Here is a 22,562-nt window from a genome sequence, read left to right as displayed (position 1 = left end):
TATAATTCCTTAAATTATGCATTAGACCAGGGGTCCGTATAAGTCCCACGAGACCATTCGAAAATAATTTGAAAAGCAAAAAAATGGCCTTGATTCCAATAACTATAATAATAATCATTTCTAATAATAACAACGCACAATATTGTATAATAGAAAGGCCTTTTCCAATTTCTTGGTGTGTGAGCGTGTAACAGAATGCATACGTTAATTTCAACCCACAATGAGAAATTGCAAGCAATTGCATGGCCCGCTAATAATTTGTTAAATACTCAAAAGGTTCCCCACCCCTGCATTACACAAAGAAACAAATGCTTCATCCGTATTCTCTGTAATTCTTTCTTTGACTCATCTCAATCTTTTTATTAAGGACTCTTTTCTCTCCATTGGTCTTTTCCTCCTTCTGAATGAGTACAGCACAAAACTGTCCTTCAGTTGAGAAAAGACGAACAGAACATGGGAGAGACAAGGACAGGATTTTGGAAGCTCTATTGCAGACTGTTAACTACTATAGAAAGAGAAAAACATGGGGATATCGCCCAAAGCATAAAGCTATTAATGGCCCCCATTGAAATATATATTGGCTTTCAAATCCTTTTAAAGTGCACTGTTTCTGTTTACACATTGCTAATACAAACATTTGTTCACATAAAAATTATTTTCAAACAGAAAAACAAGAGTATACGCATCCCTGCATTTATCCATGATTTCCTTACATCTTAAAGATATATCTCACAAAACAAAGTGCTGTAAAAGCACTAAGACAATGTTTCCCATAACCTAGATGAACTCACTAAAATAATGCCCCTTATTGAATGGTTCACATTTAACACATTTCTCCACCTGAAAACCCCTCAATGAAATAAAGATTTTACCCTTTTGAGCCTCGGACACTGGATTTGATACAACAAAACGAAACAATACAAAATATTAAGGATTATATGACTATTCCATGATTACAGAAATGATTCAAATATGAATAATTGTAAAATTAAGCAAAATTAAGCTTTCTGTAAGTCCTTGCAACTAATATTTGTGGTGATAGAGCATGTAGTTTTGTTAAGCAAAAGGCACTGTTTAGACACTGTATGAATCCCTTGCCATTTATGGCCAGCCTATAATAGCATTTAAGACACCAATTTAAAAGGAACAGTTCACCCAAAATTAAAATTCTCTCATCATTTACTCACCCTCATGCCATCCCAGATGTGAATGACTTTCTTTCTTCAGCAGAACACAAACAAAGATTTTAAGAAAAGTGTCTCAGCTTCGTAGGTCCATACAATGCAAGTGAATGGTGATCAGACCTTTGTAGCTCCAAAAATCAACATATAAAGTCATCCATATGACTCCAGTGTTTAAATCCATATCTTCAGAAGCGATATAAGAGGTGGGTGAAAAACAGAACAATATTTAAGTCCGTTCTTACTCTAAATCTCCACTTTATGTTTCACTTTCAGATGTGAAAGTGAAAGTGGAGATTTAGAGTAAAAAACGACTTACATTTTGATTTGTTTCTCACTCACACCTCTTATATCGCTTCTAAATATATGGATTAAACCACTGGAGTCTTATGGATTACTTCTATGTCTCCTTTATCTGATTTTTGGAGCTACAAATGTCTGATCACCATTCACTTGCATCATATGGACCTACAGAGCTGAGATATTCTTTTAAAAATCTTTGTTTGTGTTCAGCAGAAGATAAAAAGTCATAGACATCTGGGATGGCATGAGGGTGAATAAATGATGACAGAATTGTCTTTTTGGGTGAACTATCCCTTTAACTTCTCATAAGAGAAGTCACCCATTTTTACCTTTGTTTTTAAAGAACTATGTAAGGAACCTCATTACTAAATCAACTGTGAATGTGCAGAGTTGCAAAGAACTTACACAGTACATAGTACTTACTTATGGTAAACTACAGTATTAATTCATGATTACAATTAATAAAACATGCCACTGTTTTACTGTTATGTAAGTAATAGGTCAGATGCTCAGTCCTACAACCCTTGAAACCAAAACCTTTGTCTTGTCCTTTTGGAAACTATACATACCATGTCTACCATGATTTTAGATGAAAAATATAAAAATTTGCAGACCGAATCCGACAATATCAGAAAAACAGATGAGGGCGTAAGCGTTGGTCCTTACACTGAAACATGAAACACATGTGCTGATTACATATACAAGATCTATGTATACACATTCATTTTTCATATTAATATAAAAAGAAACAAATTCACATTGTGCAGGTTTGACCCGAGTTGCATCAAAAACTACATTATAAATGTGTTTGTGTAGTGCTGTTAATGGCACAACATTCCTCTGACCTGCAGAGGGCAAAACAGAATGGATGAGAGATGGAAATAGAGAGATATAGCTAGGCATCAAGACAAAGACTGATGACTTAAAGATGCCTGCTGTTTTGACTTTGAATGGCATACAATATGGTCTTAATGTATATACGAGGGTCATATCCATAGCACTATCAGCATCTGTCCATATCCATAGTAATGGTTACAAAATCCATTTGGACAATTATTCTTTTCATGGAGTAAAGGCTAGCCATCATGTGTTCCATCAACTCCACTCTTGCTTCCTATTCGCTTCCAATGTTTCCTGAAAAGGAAGGGGGTGGGATATACAAAATGCCCCAGTAACATCATGGAAGATGAACTATCCCACTTAAGTAACGGCTTAATTGAAGGTGCAACTTCTGCCCTGTTCACATGTTTCAGTGTATGAGCTCAAACCAGAAGGTGGCGCTTCTTGTGCAGGGCGAGGTGATCTGAGCGAGAGAAGGTGCGATCACAGTCAGGGCACTGGAACGGCTTTACACCTGTGTGCTTCCGAAAGTGACGGGTCAGCTCATCAGAGCGGGCGAACTTCCATGTACAGCCTTCCCACATGCACTTATAGGGTTTCTCTCCTAAACAATCACACAGAGACAAAGAAAAACATTTAGAGAGCTCAACGGTATGACTTCATATCAGCACAAACTGAGAATTTTCATTTTTGTGTAGGTCTGTGCAGTTATATTTACCTGTATGTGTGCGTCTATGAGCTTTGAGGTGGGAGCTTTTGGTGTAGACTTTATTGCAGCCGTTGAAGTCACAGCAATGGATTCGACGCTTCTTTAACGGATCTGGTGATTCTACCTTTCGCCGTACAATTACAGAGTGAGTGTTCCCCCTGTTAAAGAGAGAAAGGAGACAGATTGTTGTCAGCATGTTGTTTGGAGTGCACTTCTCTTTTTAACCACCAGGGGTCAGAACAACACAGTCTAACTTAATGCAAAACCCTCAAAACAAAACCTACATGTGAAGGCCTGTGTTTTAGATTTTTATTAGAGTATTGTCTTTTTTAGACCACATAAATATTTACTATCCATATGAACTTATTTTGTTATTTATTGAGTATTATAAGAACTTTTGTTTTTGCCTTAGTGTTGTAAAGTTTTTCCTTACATGGTTATTATGAGCTTTATATTTCTGAGAGTGGCTTGTCAAGTATTAGATAGATTTAAATTACATTTGAATTTTATGACAGTTGGATTTTGAATTAACAAGTATTCCGTTGGCCCGTTTGAATGTATCTCTAAAGGATTTAAAAACAAATTTAATCATCCATTGTGTGAAAACATTTATTCCGATCAGTACAGAAAAGACATGGCACACTACTCCAGAACAATCTGAAGGCCTGTGCCAAGTGCGGTGGATGTAGCTTGACAGCTCTAGGAGGACAAAATTACAGTTACAATTGATGATTTGGTTCTTGGTATAAGAATTTTGGAAAAACTCAGTGTGTAAAATAACAGCATTCTGGCTTTAAGCCAACATAATTACAGTATGATCCTGTTTTATTCCCACTAAAACACAGCTGCACACAAACCAGAGAACAGAACTTACAAAACATGTCTGAAGAGTTTGTAGTTGAAGAATAGATGCATTTCAGCCTTAATTGTTTGAACCGGAGTTCTCAATCAAACTGAGATGGATAGAGGAGCTGGGAATGTCTGTCACCTCTTCTCCATTCTGAACCGGTGTGTGTGTGTGTTTGTGTGACAGACCTCCAACTGAAGAGAGTGAGACCTCAGTGAAAACAGTCGGTAGGTGTAACATTCTTGGCCAAAATCAAGTCGTTTTTATCCATGTGTGCTTCAATATATGGTACTGTTATGAGAAAGATTTTGGCATGACACTGCAAATAGAAAACAAGTGGTTGACGAAATGTCCTGTCACTCGTCATGGCTGCTTGGACAAAAAATCGAATTAACATAGAAAGATACCTTTTATTGTATATCATTTGGCGTCTGATTAGGACATGGTGTGACTGTGGCTGCCTTCAGCCTCCTCTGTCTATCTCTCTCTGTTTGATTGAGAACTCCGGTTCAAACAAATAAGGCTGGACATAGAAATGCATCTATTCTTCAACTACAAACTCATCAGACATGTTTAGTGACTTTAGTTCTTTGGTTTGTGTGCAGCTGTGTTGTGTTCTGATGTTAGTATCGCTGTGGCGGACCTGTTTTTAGATAAACAATATGAGTTTTCGCTTGAACGCCCCATCTCATGAGCGGGCAGCGTAACTGAACTCTCATGAACTTGCACAGGACAGCAACGGTCGGTCAACAGTTTCAATAAATAATGCATTCGATTTCAGTTTGATTCTCACCAAACCTTATCATATGCTTTCAGAACAATCATTAGACTGAATTATACTTTTGCGTGCTTTTGAAGCTTGAAGAGGTGGTCACCAAAAACTGCCACTGTATTACATCACTGAGCACAACATTTTTTCGCAATTTCTCCCTTTGAGTTTTGAAAAAGAAAGTCATATGGGTTATAACAACACAGGGGTGAGTAAACAATGACTGAATTTTTATTTCAGAGTGTCTATTTGCAGCCCGGTGTAAATAGCATCTGCCACACTGGGCAGCTATTTGCACCCCAATAGTCTGGTGGAACCAGAGAAATATATGACAAACCAATCAATAGATGTCGCTGCAGTGGCATGGGGTAAAGTTGGTGTGTGAATGCGTACTGCTGTCCTAGCAACCGTGGTTCGAATACGTGTTCTGTCCCACTCTTTTTCCCATCCGATTTCCTGTTTCCAATCTTTATGTTTCCTTTAATACTACTTCAAATAATAGATAAAAATTTATATACAGTAAATGTTGATTTAATCGCAGTGATTTGGTCACGGTGAATGTCTGGGAGTGCAGAGAAGGATTTGATCCGGAGGCGGGATTTGTCGATCGCACTTATTCCTGTGGCTCAGCATCGCTTGTGTATAGATTGCATCAAACCAAGGTTATTTTTTCTAAGGTAAGGTTAAGGTTAGGTTTAGGAGTAGGGGTTAATGTAAAGGGTCTGTGGGACTCTAAATAAACACAATAGACACACTGCAGTGATGCCCATACTGTATGTTACTATTTAAATATAGGTGCAAATAGTATCTGACACTAATTGCACCAGGGTTGGGCTGCAAATAATATCTGCCACTATTTGCACTGGGGTGTAAATAGCATATACCATTATTTGCACCAGGGTGCAAATAGCGTCTGCTTTTTTATTTTCGGGTGAACTATCACTTTAAGAAAGTCATACAGTTTTGGAGTGGCATGAGGGTGAGTAAATGATGACAGAATTTTCTTTAGTTTTTTTGGTGAACTTTCTCTTTAATTTGTCATTCAGTCTTCTGAGAGATTAAGTTTAAGGTACAAACATAGCAAATACATAACAAACACCTCTTACTTTAAATTCCTGTCTAAATACACCCTGTCATCAAATACTTCCTGGGCCCCTATCTCTTTCTCTGTCCTTGTCTATATACACCTTTCCCTTCCTGTCCATTTCAACTACTGTACATTCTCGCTATTTGTGGCATTTGTTCTTAAAAGTTGCTGTTTTTTGGCACCGCACCCAATGTAAAATAAATATCACTCTACCTTCCTCCTCCCTTCCTCTCTCCATTGAGCGCACTCTCCACCCTTCCTCGCAAACATCGCTGCTTTCTCTGTATTTCGCCACTTATTTTCCTATCTGTCATGTTACCCTTACTAATGACACCACACCCAATACACATACACAGTGTAACTAAATAAGAATGCAAAAACATAAAAACATCTACACAAAACTGCACATGTACTCTGTGATGCACTGATGTGTTCCTACCCCTTGAACATTTTACTGTAAGAATACTTGGAGACACACTGTCTCCGGCGTGCACACTGGGAGATTTTATCAGACCCACAGAAAGCAACATCAGATACAGAAATATGCACACATACCCTACTGTTCAAAAGTTTGGGGTCACTTGCCTGAAATTTTTCTCATGATCTTAAAAATCTTTTGATCTGAAGGCGTATGCTTACATGTATGAAATTAGTTTTCCAGACAAAAATATAATTGTGCCAACATATAAATTTATTTAATTACAAAATGAAAATTTTATTTAAAAAAAAAGTTTTTGAAATGGATGACTTGGACCGAATAATTAAGAAAAGCAGCCACTAAGTGCCCAGCATATAGATGGGAACTCCTTCAATACTGTTGGTTGAGAAAATGCCAAGAGTACATTTCTGCAAAATCTAGGCAAAGGGTGACCACTTTGAAGATTCTAAAATATAACATAGTTTTGATTTACTTTGGATTTTGTTAGTCACAACATAATTCCCATATTTCCATTTCTATTATTCCATAGTTGTGATGACTTTACTATTATTCTAAAATGTGACAAAAATAAGAATAAGTAAGTGACCCTAAACTTTTGAACGGTAGTGTACGTGATCCCTGCATGATCAGAAGGGAACTGTAGGCCAAACCCATTATAAATGAGATCTGGGTCAAGTAGTCTTCCTGTATTTAAATGTAGGGAAGTGTTCACTGGTTGGTTGGATGGATGGATTCTGTATGAGAGTATTTGTGTGCTGCATTTGCCTCTGTACATCTGCATGAGTGTGTGTGTAATTACAGGCTACTATATGTTGTTCAGTATGTTGTTTTTACGAGCAGATGTACTGTGTTGACTGTACATTGGTGCCACTGTAAGTGCTATACAGCCTAAAACATGTAACAAAAAAACAAAAAATGACAAGCTGTGACCTATCTCAGACCCAAAGACATACATGTTCCAATGTACATGCACACATCTTTTGACCATTCTCTTTGAAACCTTAGGTTGTGGGTTATGTTTGTAAGATGCAAATTTCCACTGGAATTCTCACAATATGCATGTAGTTTTAAAAAAAATTGCCCAGACCATAGAAAACATATGGTAACTGCATAAAGAACAAAGTAGCATTTATTTGTGTGTGCGTGCATCCCCAAAAGTTAGTTAAATCTGACAAAGCCTCCCTTTGGGGACATATGGGGTTGTCCTCATTTGGAAAAATGACTCATTTAAATACATTTTATTAATCCCAAATAAATTAATTGATGTTGTTGTTTTTATTATTCTAAAAATGCCAAAAATTTTCTTGGTAACATTTCACAATAAGGTTGTATTTGTTACAGTAATATTAGTTATCTACATTAGTTAACATTTATCAATATTTTTACAGCACTTATTACAGTAAACTTGGTTAATGTTAATTTCAACATAAACTACTACATTTAAAAAATACTTAATGCATTATGAGCTAACATTAACTAACAATGAATGATTCATTAATAGTTCATGATACCTAATGCATTTTCTAATGTCAACAAACAGAACCTTATTGTAAAGTTTTACAATGTGTGTGTGTGTGTGTGTGTGTGTGCGTGCAGGTTTGGCTGTACTTGTTAGGGCAAAATGTTCTCACTAATACAGTAAAAGAAAATGTCAAAAACTGACTTGGGAGGATATTTGAAATGGTCTTCCCTATTTGAAATGCTCATAATTGGGCCAAATCATGTTTTGATCTTTTGCTTTAAATCTACTGAAATCAGGATTCAGTGAGGGTGAGGGTGGGGTTTAGAAAATATCATCACCTTCATATAATAACCATTATTGCTATGAGATGTTCTCACAAATATAGCAAAACCAATGTGTTTGTGTGTTTGAGGGCTCAGCACTCACTCATTATGACTTGGTGGGGCAGTAATGACGGATGAGGTTATTTCCTGACTGTGAGGATCCTGAGCGTGTTCAGGGCGGGGCTCTGATTTAATTGGCTTGAGGAGCTCATGGTTGTCAGGGGAAATCTCTGACTTCATAAGTGGAACTGGAGACAAAGAAGTGAGAGACAAATCAATCAAGCACGCAAACATATTTACATTTACTGTACATTTAACATTTACATTTAGTCATTTAGCAGATGCTTTTATCCAAAACGACTTACAAATGTGGAACATAGCTAGCAATTTGTCATACAAAATTCAACAATATCTGCAGTATCGCACTGCCAAGTTCTCAAAGTGGCTGGAGTAGTCTACGGTAGAAGCTATTGTGCAGAAGAAGGAAACAGACAAGGAACAATTTTTTTATTATTTAAGGCTATCTTATTACAACTGTCAGGCACCAAAACGTATGAATAGAGACTGAGCGACTAAATGAGAGCTTGTTTATAAGTGTGTTGTTTGCTGAAGGATCAAATATTAATATCCCTACATCCTGTGTGTGTGATACAGTATGATTTGAGAATGTTGTTTCCTTACACTGTTTGTTGTTAGCAGGATTTTCAGGTGGGACGGATGATATCATGATGGAGGAGGACATGTGTAGGGGGGAGGGGTAGAGCACAGGTAACGTCTGCAACATAGAGATTACAGGGATGATGCCAGAACTCGATACAAAAGGAGTCAAAACCTGTGTCACCTGTAAGAAGGAAATACAGAGAGGCATAAGCAATGATATCCATCTATTCATTTTACAATACTTTATCTGTTGGCCTCTTAATCTTAAAGGAGAAATGTGTTATTTCTGCATCAAAAATGGCACCAAACATAACAGCAATTTCCAAAAAATTCTCCAAAACACTCCTCCTTCTGCCATCCATTGTCTGATCAAACAGGTAGTCCCTTCCCAAACTCACACCAAATCTATTGAGAAAATCTATTTCTGACCGCTGAAACAAACAGATTGCAATTCCGATTGGCAGTGGCACAGAAATTACAACTTGATTGTTGCTTTAAGCCTTCTTTGGTGATACATTCTAAAATTCAGTTCCTAATATGTAAATATTTGTATGTGTACAAGCTATACTAAAAATGTACTTATTACTGATAACAAGATATTTTCCATATATAAACCATATATAGAGTTTCTGGGGGACTATATTAGATCAAACACTAATAAAAACGTATTTCTTTAGTTTTTTTTAAACATGATACATGGTACAAATATAATGTTTGCTTTTGTTTTGTTTTGTTTTTTTTGGGGGGGGGGGGGACTTGTATCATGGTAATATCACGATAAGAGCCGTCCATTAAACACATTCATTTCATGCCATTAATTATATGAAAAATAAATTGTTAAAAAATTTACACAATTAAGCATGCCCCTGACTTGTACATAAATGCCGTTATAAGGAATATTCCCGTCGGATCAATTCAAGCTTGATGTACCACCTTGATGCAGTAGGGGGCAGTCAGCGCACCAGTTGTACAGGCAACACTCCTCGTCCAACCAATGAGCAGGCAGCAGACAGCCAACTACAGATGCGCTTTTGTGTTTGAATGCAGGGATTTTTTTTTTTTTTTTAAACTACGTTTAACTTGACATATCGTCCTAAAAATACAGCACTTAAGACTAGAGGCGCTGAAAACTATTGAGACATGACTAGGTTTGCCACTTTTGGAGCTGTAGAATAAAAGACACTCTCTCTAAAGTTGATGGCAGGGGGTCGGGGGGTTGTTGTTGTGATGGCAGTTGTCACTTGTGTGGACTTTTCAGATGGTCCCTTATCACACCCGTATTAAGACGTTTTAGCGCAATGTGTAGACTTTTTAGATTTTCCCTTACAAGCATTAGGCAACATTTACAACGAATATCAAGGTTAAATTAACGATCTTGAACGATTTCACCGTGACGGCATCTGACCAGCTTAAAATACGGGATGATATTAAACATAGAGTAGAGGGATGTCTGCAAATAATTGGGTTATGTTCAATGATATGTAAATAAAACAAACAATCTTTTGACTTTTGGCTTTAAAATCACTTATTGTATTGTCTAAATGCTTTACTTCTCTGTTGCCAGTTGCCACAATATATATATATATATATATATATATATATATGTAATGTATTTGAGTTATCTGAATTATAATATTTATCATATATTTTATTTATAATTATCTGAATTACTATATTCTAAATAAACTTTATTTGGGGGCCTTTCTCAGTAAATATTGAAATAAAAGAAATTAAATATTAACTCATTAGTTAATCGGCACTTCATGTAATTAATTTGGTGGTTACACTATACAATAAGGTTCCATTCCTTAATATAAATTAATGCATTGGGTATCATTATGAAATAAGTCTTTGTTAATGTTAGTTAATAAACATACAATTGTCCATTGTTAGTTCATGTTAGTTCAAAGTGCATTAATTATTGTTAACAAATACAACTTTTGATTTTAAAAACGTATTAGTATATGTTGAAATAAATATTAACTAAGATTACTAAATGCTGTAAAGTAATCTTTAGTGTCAGTTCTGTTAACTAATGTTGTTACCTACTGTTAACAAATGGAATGTTATTGTAAAGTGTAACCGACTGCCCTAATCATGATTTGTTTTTTGTTTTTTTGTTTTTTTTGGACATGTACTATGGTAATATCAAGTTTTGTTTTTTTGGACTTGTACCATCCATAGCTATATCAAGGTTTTTGGGCATGTATCATATTAAAGCATGTTTTATTTTTTACTTGTATGTGCCATGGTAATATGTTTTTTATACTTGTACAATGGTATGCTCATGATTTTTGGACATGTATCATGGTAATATGGTATGGTATTCTTAGTTTGAAGTACTGTATCTTAGGGTACCATATAAACACCAAGTATTTAGTAATCATTCATTTTCATGGTAAAAATCAAAGTACTACAGTGTTACCGTCTGACACCATGGTACCACCATAGTACTTTTTTACTAACAGCACAATTCTTACTGCAGGAATGGGAAGGCCAATCGGTGGGGTCAACTGCCTTGTCTGGGATGACCCGGAAACACTTCCTGTTACAGAGCTGGAGCCAAGATAAGGACGTGTGACCGGACTGCTGCGCTCATAAGGGGATGGGGGCGTGGCTCTGGGTGATGAGGATGAGAGTGATGATGAAGGGGATGAAACAGAGGATCTTTTGCTGACAGACAAGTCGACAGGCTCATTTTGGGAGTGATGACCATCCTGGGACTGATGGTGTGTGTGAGAGGGGCTCCCGTAGGGGTAGTGTGTTTGATAGGCGGGGTGGTGGTAGTGAGGGTACAGGTGGGCCGTGGGAGTACTGCCCATGGGAGGTGACAGAACAACTCCAAATGCCTCAGATGGTGGTTTAATCAGTGTGGGGTAAGTCTGGTATAATGACTGAAAAAGAGAGAGAGAGAGAAAGGGAGACCATAAATATCCACTGAACTTGCTTGATTTACACATTCACATGTAATTACACAAGCACACAAACACACAAACGCACACATCATATGAAGCAGCTGTGTTGAGCAGCAGTTGACTCTGGGGAATACAAACTGACAAACTTTAAATGATTGAGTAAGAGCCAAATTCAACTTCCTACCCCATATGAACTCCTAACCAAATAACAAAGGATTGCTCATCCATTTGCAGTTAAATGGATGGAGAATATGTGAATGAAAAATGAGTGAATGAGACAGAGATAGCAAGTATGAAATTAGTAAAAAAAATTCATATCATAATAATATACTCATACAATTAAAAAAGTACTCTATTAGTCTCTATACATGGGTCTTGTGCTATTACCCGGAATTCAAGGACACTCTGACAAACCAACCACCCTTGAAAAACACATACTGGTGAGCCAATATCAGGGTTCAGACGGCTGTGTGCCATGTAACCAATTGTATGTAAGTTGGTAAGGCAAGTTTGTTATTGGAAACGGAAAGTGAAGCATTGTTTTCTTTAAGATTACGTAAACCAGATCCAAAGAACCAGACAAGCATCAGGAAAGAGAAGGAACATGGAAAATCAGACCAAAACAACTCACACTGAAAAACGTTAACCAAAAAAATTTGCCTCATGTGGTAACATCTAAATTAGCTGGCTTTACTCAAGTCAAAAATATTATTTAACGTCAATGTATCAACCTAAACACATTATGTTACACCTAAGTAACCTACTTAAAAGAATGTTCCGGGTTCAATACAAGTTTAGCTCAATCGATAGCATTTGTGGCATAATGTTGATTACCACAAAAATTTATTTTGACTCGTTCTTCCTTTTCTTTAAAAAAAGCAAAAATCTGGGTTACAGTGAGGCACATACAATGGAAGTGAATGGGGGCCAATTTTTGAACATTAAAATACTCACAGTTTCAAAAGTATAGCCACAAGACATAAAAGATATGTAAAGTTATAGCCATTTTACAACTTCATTACCATGACGATGTAATGTTATGTCAACTAAAACGACTGTAAAAATGACAATTTAATCAACTTTACAGCTCAAATATTACACAAGTTTTAACAGAAGAATTGCTATTAAAAAACAGAAGTGCTTTAATAAAATTATAAGCTTCACATTTCTGCCTTTAAACCCTCCAAAATTTGGCCACATTCACTTTCATTGTAAGTGCCTCACTGTAACCTCGATTTTTGCTTCTTTTTTTTTAAGAAAAGGAGAAAGGAGTCGAAATACATGTTTGTGGTAATCAGCATTGTCACAAATGCTGTCGATTGAGCTTAAAGAAATAGTTCACCCAAAAATGAAAATTCTCTCATCATGTACTCACCCTCTTGATATACCAGATGTGTATGACTTTTTTTTTTTTGAAGAATATCTCAACTCTGTAGGTCCTCACAATACAAGTGAATGGGTGCCAAAATTTTGACTCTCCAAAAAGCACATAAATCAGCATTAAAGTAATCCATATCTCCAGTGGTTAATTCCATAACTTCTGAAGTGATTGTATAGGTGTGGGATTGAAACAGATCAATAGTTAAGTACATTTTTGCTTGAAATTCTTCTTCCTGCCCACTAGGAGGTGATATGCATGAATAATGTAAATCACCAAAAACACAAGAAGAAGAATTTGAAAGTTAAAGTTAAAGTGCAGCCTGACTAAGCAGGGAGAGGATTTTATAGTAAAAATGACTTAAATGACTTAAATATTGATCTGTTTCTCACCTACACCTATCAAATCACTTCTGGGGCATTGGATTTAACCACTGGAGTTGTATGGATTACTTTTATGCTGACTTTTTGGAGCTTCAAAATTGTGGCACCCATTCACTTGCATTGTATGGACCAAAAGAGCTAAGAAATTCTTCTACAAATCTTCATTTGTGTACTGCTGAAGAAAGAAAGTCACACACATCTGGGATGGCATGAGGGTGAGTAAATGATGAGAGAATTTCCATTTTGGGGTGAACTATTCCTTTAACTTGTACTGAACCCGAGTTTAAGCATTAGATCAGGTAGAAATAGGTAACCATTGCAGGTTTTTTGCAGTGTACTTTGGCTAACAGACAGGAACTGACCCATTAAAAATCATTTGTGTGGTGTTACAATCATTTTTACTATATTATATAATTCTAACAATAATAATAAACACAGTTGTTATGAACAATCTGCATGCCCCGATTTATTTGATCTTTGGCCTTCAGAACTGTACTCACTGCCTCCATGTCTGTCTTTACTGGGTAATCACACATGAGCATGGCTGCCGCCACTGGAATTCTGGAAAATACAGAAAAGATCAGTTTTACATCAGTTAGCAGTGACAAAAATTTTGAACTTCAAAGATACCTGTATGTGTAAGCAAAATTGAAATAAATATATAAATGAATAGGGGATTATAATAAGGGTTAGTGTGTTTTCAAACAAATTACATGTTCAAGGTAGTACACATACATCTCTAAGATGTGTTTATGTGCAATCTGGAAAACGTTGCATTTTAATTTGTGTGTACAAACATCTAATAAACATCTTAAAAAGAGCAGATTTACAATATTCTTAATCATAAACACTCTAAGAAATATATGTATTCCAAATTAAAACAAGGCAGCCAGTAACCATTACAGACGTTGAAGGGGACGCAGACTAGTGGTCAATCATTATGGCTTTTGCAATAACAGTACAGCTATGAATGGTATTTTTATGTGGCTGTGCATGAGACTACAACACTATGAGAAAACATTTCTCGCCCACTCAATATGGTGTAAATCTGGGAACACAGAGAGTCCACATCATCATACTATTACTACTTTACTGCTATCATACTAGATGTTACTATTGTCTCCTTAGATAATGATTCATTCCGTGATCTTACAACATCTTACTGGTCGAGTCAGGTGTCTCTCATGTAATACAGATAACAGGTTTATTGCACAAAGAATAAGCTTAAGGTAAGGGATGAAAGCTCTACAGTAGCATCAGCTCTTTAGATAGATCTTGGATATGAGCATGTTCCAAAACAATTCCAAAAGGCATTTTTGTGCACTGCGGGAAAGTGGCGCTACTATTGGGATCATTCCAAACGAAAGTGCGCCAACTGAATCCCTTCCAAAAGGCCATTAGTGGCATGTACATACAATGGTCATTTAAAGGAAGTAGTTTTACAGTTTGCAATTCATTCTGAGTGGTAATTTATTTAAGATCTTACCTACAATTTAAAAAACCTTAAATCTCTTTATGTACAGATAACAGAGTTATAATGCACAAAAAAGTAAGCTTAAAATAAGGGATGAAAGGACTAAAGTGATAGTTTAGCCAAAAATGAAAATTCTCTCATCAATTACTGACCCTTATGCCATCCAAGAAATTTATAACTTTCTTTCATCTGCTGAACTTAAATGAAGATTTTTAGAAGAATATCTCTTTTGGTCCATACAGTGCAAGTGAATGGGTGCCAAAAGTCTGAAGCTCCAAAATCACATAAGTCAGAATTGAAGTAATCCATAAGACTCCAGTGGTTAAATCAATGTGTTCAGAAGCAATATGATAGGTGTGGATGAGAAACAGATCAATATTTAAGTCCTTTTCTCCTATCAGTTCTCCTCCTTGCTCAGTCAATCTCCACTTTAACTTTCCCTTTCCCATTCTTCTTCTTGTGTTTTTTGGTGATTCACATTCTTCATGCATATTGCCATTTACTGGACAGGGAGAAGAATCTCTAGCAAAAAAGAACGGAAATTTGTATCTGTTTCTCACCCAGACCTATTATTTCACTTCTGAAGATATGGATTTAACCACTGGAGTCATATGGATTACTTCTGTTCCCCTTATGTAATTTTTTGGAGCTACAAATGTCTGATCACCATTCACTTGCATTGTATGGACCTACAGAGCTGAAATATTTTTCTAAAAATCTTAATTTGTGTTCTGCAGAAGAAAGAAAGTCATACACATCTGGGACGGCATGAAGGTGAGTAAATGATGAGAGAATTTTCATTTTTGGGTAAACTATCCCATTAAGTGAACGGTGACTGAAGCATTCAGCCGAACATCTCCTTTTGTGTTCCACTGAAGATAGAAAGTCATGAGGGTTTGAAACAACATGATGGTGAATAAATGATGACACAATTTTCATTTCTGGGTGAACTATCCCTTTAATTGCTCTCATGCACCCAAGGGCTATCAGTGGAAAATATTCCTTATTTACAGATTTTTAGGTTCATTTGTTTTGTTTTGTTTTGTTTTACCAAACGACACACATTTAAATTAAAGAAAAGAAACCAAGAGGTAGTTTTTGAGTCTTAAGTCTTACTCGGCACAACAAAAGAACTACAAACGTGAATTTGGATGCTACTTAATCAAGATAACATTTCAATTATAAAATATGAAGTGCTAGTAATGTGTCTTCATGTAGGAAGTACCAGATGCACACATTTGAGTCAATGCCCTGCACCCTTCGGAGTACTCATGTCAAATGCACTGCCCTGCGGAGTGAGCATGATGCAATGATGCTCACTTTCGAGTGGAATTCGCCCAAAAATATGTTTTGCAATATGGACCGTCTGTGTGTTTTGGGTCAGTGTACAAAAGCTTTGGCCATAAAGTCTGTATTTGAAACATATTTATTATTAAATGCATTTATTATTATCATTATGGCAGAGGCTATTTTCACCCCTAATTAAATACTATCATACAGTATAGGGGTATCACTGCAGTTTGTTTATTGCATTTATTTAGAGTCCCACAGACACCCTAAACCTAAAAAATTAACCATGGTATTTTGTAGTAAAATCACAGTAACCACAAAATTAAACATGGGTACTATATTAAAACCATATTACTTTAGTTACACCATGGTTAACTGCATTAAAACTATGGCTTCTGTCAAAAACAAGGTCACTACAATATTGCTATATTAAAACAATGGTTAATTTTACACAGATCAAACCGTATTATTATTTACTGAGTAATACTCATTTTTACGCACTTCAGTAGAGTTCATGGACTCTCGTGGAACAAGATGTGGAACATTTCATCAGTGAGCCATGAGGCTGACTCATTGATATTTGAGTTCTTTTACTGTTCAAAGTCTGAGAGAGGGAGGTGAATGTAAAGTCTCATTTTCCAATCATTAACCTGGGGTGGTGCTGTTAGCACACATACACACAGAACAATCCATACTAAGTACACTGAGTCCAAATAGACTCCCACCAAATAGATCACTTACTCTTTTTGAGACCTCTTTCTCACACACATACTATAAACTATCGCAAGAGACAATGCCAGTCATACACAGGCTTGTAAATTGGCCTCAGGGTCAGGTGTGGGTTAACAACATAAAATACTGTAAAGTGCACACAAATACACATATACTCATCTAAACATGAAACTAACAGTATAGAGTTCCACACAATTAAAAATATATAAAAACACAGCACAGGTCACAACAGATCAATTAAACAAGACCTGAAAATGTTACCAAAGAGCAGATTGTCTGTACTGAATTAATGTCTTTAAAATTATAATAAAATTATAATGTAATTCAAAATTTGCATTTTTATCTTTAGGGTGGGCAAGAGTGAGTCTCTTCGTTGAACCTTGGTGGGGAGGGTGGCTTGATTCTTTCACCGTCCAATTGAAATGGGGGGGGGGGGGGGGCACAAGGAAAATCTAGAGGGCAATGCCCTAGCCCCCTTTTAGACCCAGCCATGATGAATACAGATGCAGCATTCCAAAAATTCCAAAAATACATAAATATGTATATGCCGTAAAAACGAATATCATTTGCACATTCACATATTCAGAAATGTTGCGTAGCAATCAGTTACAAGACATGTGTGAGAATACAGCTTTTTGCAAAACTGAGGCCAAACCTTGTGTAACGCATACATTCAACATATATGATATTTGAGGGACGCGGTGGATAAGAAGACTTTTCAAATACAGCGATTTTAATTTTGGTTTGTTCCTCAAAAACTCTATCATGTGGCTTTAGAAGATTTGAAATAGAGCATACAAGCTGTATGGACTACTTTTATGACACTTTTATCATTTTTGGAGTAATCCTTTTCTACAAATCCTTCGGTTAAAGTCCATTTGCCACATTTAGAAAACTTATATCACACCTTTAAGTCTTTGATGAAAATTTATTTAACAACTCTTCTAACAAAGGCTTTTATACACACTTATCAAAGTGAAGCTTTTTTTTTTTTTTTACATGTCTTCAGAGGCAACAAAGGCTGCTAAGCTTTCCTGCTTTCTGAAATCTTATTCATACACACAGTCATTTTCCAAATAAGAGATAGGAGACACACATACAGACCTAAAGAAATATGCAGACTTTTTCAGTATTAAGGCTCTTTAAATGGCAATATGGAGAGACGTGTTCTCAACTATCCTCCAGGCTGTAGAGTTAGCAGAGTTCGTGTGAACCTGTTACATTAAATATAAATCAATCTTTCACTGCTGCTAACAACAACAAAACTGTCATTTAAACTTAACAATCTCATTAAATAAAGAGGTTAGTATCCGCTCCGCTTAGTCTGCTAGATGTGGTTTTTAGGGAGAGATCGCAGTGCCAGTTAGCACTAGACTTCATAACACATCAAATACCAGTGATTATCATTCTATGACCAATTAAAGGATTTTCTAATATTTAATTTCACTTTACAGTAATTACAGTCTTTGGTAGTTTATATCTGAATCTGTTTCTTCAAAAACACCTCCCTATCTCCCTCCCTTCATTCTTAGTTCTCTCACATCTTATCCTGCACAAGTCAAATGAAGACATTGCCAGTATGTGTTCACATCTTTAGGGTTTAGTGTCATTATTAATTATTTTCCCCTTAAAGGTGCACTCAGTAATTCTAATCCAATACACTTTTTGTCAAATTCTGAAAATATCTCCTCACAGTCCAACACACTCTCACGGCGAAATGGTCAGGGTTCGTCCGACTTTTCTAAATTTGGCTAATTCGTATGTTATCGTGCGACTGCACTCGTTTGAATTCCTACGACTTTCACTACAGCCAATGAGATCGGTGGACATCGTTTCCATCTAATACATGACAGTTACTTGCTTTTTTCACACATAACAGCTTCCTTTCATGTTTACACACTCTACTGATTGGTTAAGTTTAGATTAGGGGTTTGGGTTAGGGCATAATATTAATAAGTATGTCCTTAACGCCTCGTGCGCGGAACTCACGCTTACTTCCGCATTAGACATCCGGGAATTTGCACGTGATGAAGTCGTACGAGTTCATGCGAACAACATCGTGCAAGACCATACGAAATAGCCAACTCGTAAATTATGTACGGCTTTTCATGAGATCGGGTTGCAGTCTGCTAGCTGTCCGTTCTGTGGGTGGGCTGAAAAAAAATGTAGTATTTGTACACAGCCCTGGTTCTGTAAATTGGACAAAAACAAAGTGGATCAGACCGATCCACACAACACTACTCCAGCCAATCAGCAACAGGGGGTGGTTCTTGCGTGTGCACAGGATGGGGGGTGGGGGCAGAGGGAGAGGGAAATTAATTAGAAGAGCGACGGCAAATCTGGCTGATGCGAACTTTCTAAACTCCAAGGAGGACAAACGGCTGAGAAACAGACCAAGAGAAAAAGGTCAGACGAATATAAACTAAAAAAGAAGGATTATGATAAGTCGAGGGCTTGGAGCCGCGTCAACATAGTCGAGGCTTTTCAGCAGTGGAGAGACCTCCGAGAGGTAAAAGGTTTGAAGGTGGATGCAGAAGTTGCTCTTTTTCTTCTCGATAGGTGGGTAACATAAATTTTGCTATGTTTCACAGAACCCATATTTGTTGTGATGTTAGATTTAGTAGCAGGAGAGATGTGAGTGTCTGGAGCTGGTGTGCGTAAAACCGTCTTGCGTGCATGAATTTGGGGGGTGGTGCTTCCAAAGGAGCACTGAAGGGAGGGGTGTGTTTGTTTTGGCAGTTGAGTTCGAATATCAACAGTGTTTCTCAGGAATCGCTGAGTGCACTTTTAATTCTGTGGTCAGTGTTTGACCTCAGCCAATTGAAGCTGTTCAAAGAACATTTTGAAACAAATTCTGTCAAATCTACCATGTGTGATACCTTAAATATTACACTTACTGTTCACTCTACATTGCAGACCAGTGAAGTAGGCAAATCTATTCATACACACACACACACTCACTCAGAGCCACAGAATGGCACTATTACGCTCTAGCGGAGTTTCCTAGTGTGAAATGGTCCAGCTTGCTAATATGGAAGAAAATGCAAAGACCAAAATTACAAAGTACAGGATCTAATAGCAAGTCTGTTTAAAACCCAAACCCAGCTTAACAGCACTGGCCAAATGAACATAACCAGTCAATGACCACTGTTTTCAGATAACACAGTTTTCTGCCAGGTGCCAGTGTCTGAGAGATACCATACACAGAGATAGCTCCAAGGTAGATTAACAGATCTAATCACTGTGTGGGTGCATTTGAAGGGAGCTTTACAGATAGGCTTCTATAGTACCAAAAAGATAGGCCAAAAAGTGCCTCTCACTGTGAGTCTGTTATTAATTCCATATAGTGAGAGTAAGGCATGCAGGGGAGCTCTACTACATGGGGGCCATTGTTTCCTATCTGGCCTTCCCTCAAACTAAAGAGAAAGAGAAAGAGAGACAGAGGGAAGAGAGGAAGAGGCCTAAAATGTTAACAATGGTATGTGACTATGAAAATGATCCTTTTTTGTGATGTGTTGCAAGAGAGGGTAGTTTGTGTGTGTATTCTGATAACATCATAGTACTGATCCAAGGAAAGAGTCATGTAAATGGGTGGAGGGTCTAGGCATGTGTGTTAGAGTGTGTGGTCATTCCCCCTAGGCAGGCTCCCTCAAATGCTGAAAACAGGAAAAGAGGCTCCATGTGCCAGATGGAATGTCTGACGCAAACCTCAGCCTTGAAACAAAAGCTCAGGGGGGGGTAATGGTAGAACAAGGAGTAAGAACAAGAGTTTTATTGTGTTTGATTATTGCACCTAAAATGCTGAAATGCTAAAACCATGCACATACGTACTGTATTTATGATACATTAATCTTCATTCTTTCAATTCTAAAATTAGAGGCATCCAGGATGCAGTGAACTGAACACACAGACACACTCACACATTTACAGCATAGACCAAGTTGATCATAAGCAAAACTAACCAGATGCTGCCAAAGCTAATCACAGCTTTACATAGTGGCAAGAGCATAGCCATGAAATTACTTTTGGGTGGGCCTCAAGAAAAATGGATGGGCCAAGTTTTGGCCCAAATTGTTTTACCAAGTTTTCCTTAACAACAGAGAAGCGGCGCATTCAAACAGTTCTTTCACACTTTCAGAAATAAAAGTTATGCATTTTGTTAAACTCTTTTATAAATATATATATTTGAAGTCAAAGAATAATCTCTAATATTCTGGGTGGGCCTGAGTCTAATTTGGGTGGGCCCAGCGCCCACCCCGGCCCACCCTTGGCTACGCCACTTTATAGTCGGGACCAACATTCAACCAGATTTGGTGAACAACCAAGAAACATTCTACAAAACCCTTTAATTTAACTGGTTATCGGATATGCCATGCGTAATCTTGTCAAAGCGAACAAAATGTTAATCTACAGTGTGAATAGTCCAGGTGACATTAAGTATTTTCAATCATTGAAATGTGGTGCAGGCAGCACACATCAGAAAAGCTTTATAACCCTAACCCTAACTTTCATCAACAAGTCTAACAAACATTAAATGATGCTCAACAGAGTTCAAAGTCGTTCATGAACAACAAATATAGGCCTAAATATAAAATATAAATATAAAAAATATGTCTATTTCTCGTGTCACATGTATACCAACTATTACCATTAAAACACCAAGTGCCCAAAGAGCGCAATATTAATAGGCTACATCTCAGAACAATTAAAATAAACATATGAAATGACTGCATAAACAGCTGTCAGAACTGATGTGCCCAGAAACTCGCGTGGAGCCTACATAACAAAATCTTTTGACTTTCTGAAAAACAACACCTCAGCCCAAAGGATTGCATTTGACTTCTATGACAAACTAAATGTGTACTAAAACTTTTGTATAGCCTATTTGAAGTAAGTGTGTTTCATAAAAATAATAACTTACTTTTCACCAGATGTTGTGTAAGTGTAAATATTCCTCAAATTAAAAACGCGCCGTTATGAAGCAAGAGCAACGCAGGCGACAGCACCAACAGCGTGAAACACATCCAAATGACACACTTACATTAAGGAGGGAAAACTTTTCTGACTTCCTTGTTTTACGAAACAAGTTCTTGTCCAAGTGTTTAAAGTCTCCTGGGTGAGATGGACGCGTATCACATGATGAGAGTGCAGCGCGAGCAGAGGGTTGGGCGCCCGTGGGAGGTGAGGGTGGGGCGCTCTCGTGGGCGCGCTCTTGGCTCCAGATACGCGCAACCGGAGACAGGAAGGGGCAGAAGAGAAGAGAAGAGAAGAGAAAGGGGTGAATGTGTGCAGCCCTTTCCTTCCTTCTATGCCTCTATCTTTATATATATATATATATATATATATATATATATATATATATATATATATATATATATATATATTAGGAGCTCTAAGCTCAATCTTGAATCTTGACAAAGTGTTGACCCCAAACCTCCAACATTACAGAAACTCTTCTAAATCTCAACATAACAGAACATTAAACACTAACAAATCTCCCCCTTCTATTCATCTTGCATAAAAGCACATAAAATAGCTCTTCATTTCAACGTTTACTCTCCCCATCAAGTCTCATGTAAAGCATGCTGAGGAAAACAATCTGTGGTAAAATGCCATAAATTTACAGTTCAATGTAGAGACAGTACAAACACAATCACACATGTGACACTAAAGTAATGCACTAAACATTAACTAAACCACATAAAATATAGAACACAGAACACCCCAGTGTACATAAATGATATAAAAAACAAACAAAAAAGAAACAACT

The 22,562-nt window shown here is 37.0% G+C and overlaps 2 protein-coding genes across 3 annotated transcripts in view; one reads left to right on the top strand and one right to left on the bottom strand.

Annotated features, from left to right (window-relative positions):
• LOC127444521 (uncharacterized) overlaps nt 1–22,562 on the top strand; it is a 212,668-nt gene that overhangs the window by 27,566 nt on the left and 162,540 nt on the right. The window lies entirely within an intron of this gene.
• Nucleotides 333–21,997, bottom strand: LOC127444522 (Krueppel-like factor 3). Of its 2 annotated transcripts, none has more exons than XM_051703919.1 (7): nt 21,834–21,997; nt 13,797–13,857; nt 11,101–11,514; nt 8,642–8,801; nt 8,064–8,208; nt 3,043–3,191; nt 333–2,928 (listed from the first exon to the last, which is right to left on the bottom strand). In XM_051703919.1, the coding sequence occupies exons 2-7, from the start codon at nt 13,836–13,838 to the stop codon at nt 2,747–2,749; spliced, it is 1,092 nt and encodes a 363-aa protein (XP_051559879.1). In that variant the 5' UTR covers nt 13,839–13,857; nt 21,834–21,997; the 3' UTR covers nt 333–2,746. The 2 variants fall into 2 exon arrangements, with proteins under 2 accessions (XP_051559879.1, XP_051559878.1); XM_051703918.1 differs by having other exon boundaries at nt 21,714–21,880.

This window comes from Myxocyprinus asiaticus, chromosome 8 (assembly GCF_019703515.2).
Source record: "Myxocyprinus asiaticus isolate MX2 ecotype Aquarium Trade chromosome 8, UBuf_Myxa_2, whole genome shotgun sequence".
In the NCBI taxonomy this organism is placed as follows: domain Eukaryota; kingdom Metazoa; phylum Chordata; class Actinopteri; order Cypriniformes; family Catostomidae; genus Myxocyprinus; species Myxocyprinus asiaticus.
Note: the sequence above shows the minus strand (reverse complement) of the source record. Positions and strands in the feature narration are given on the sequence as shown.

Excerpts from the sequence above, each read along its gene's own strand:
- LOC127444522 (XM_051703919.1), bottom strand. The coding sequence starts at position 13,838 with ATGCTCATGTGTGATTACCCAGTAAAGACAGACATGGAGGCA. Across the intron at positions 8,209-8,641 it reads TCCTGCTAACAACAAACAGT|TTCCACTTATGAAGTCAGAG; the intron begins GTAAGGAAACAA and ends CTTTGTCTCCAG. Across the intron at positions 2,929-3,042 it reads TCATAGACGCACACATACAG|GAGAGAAACCCTATAAGTGC; the intron begins GTAAATATAACT and ends GTGATTGTTTAG.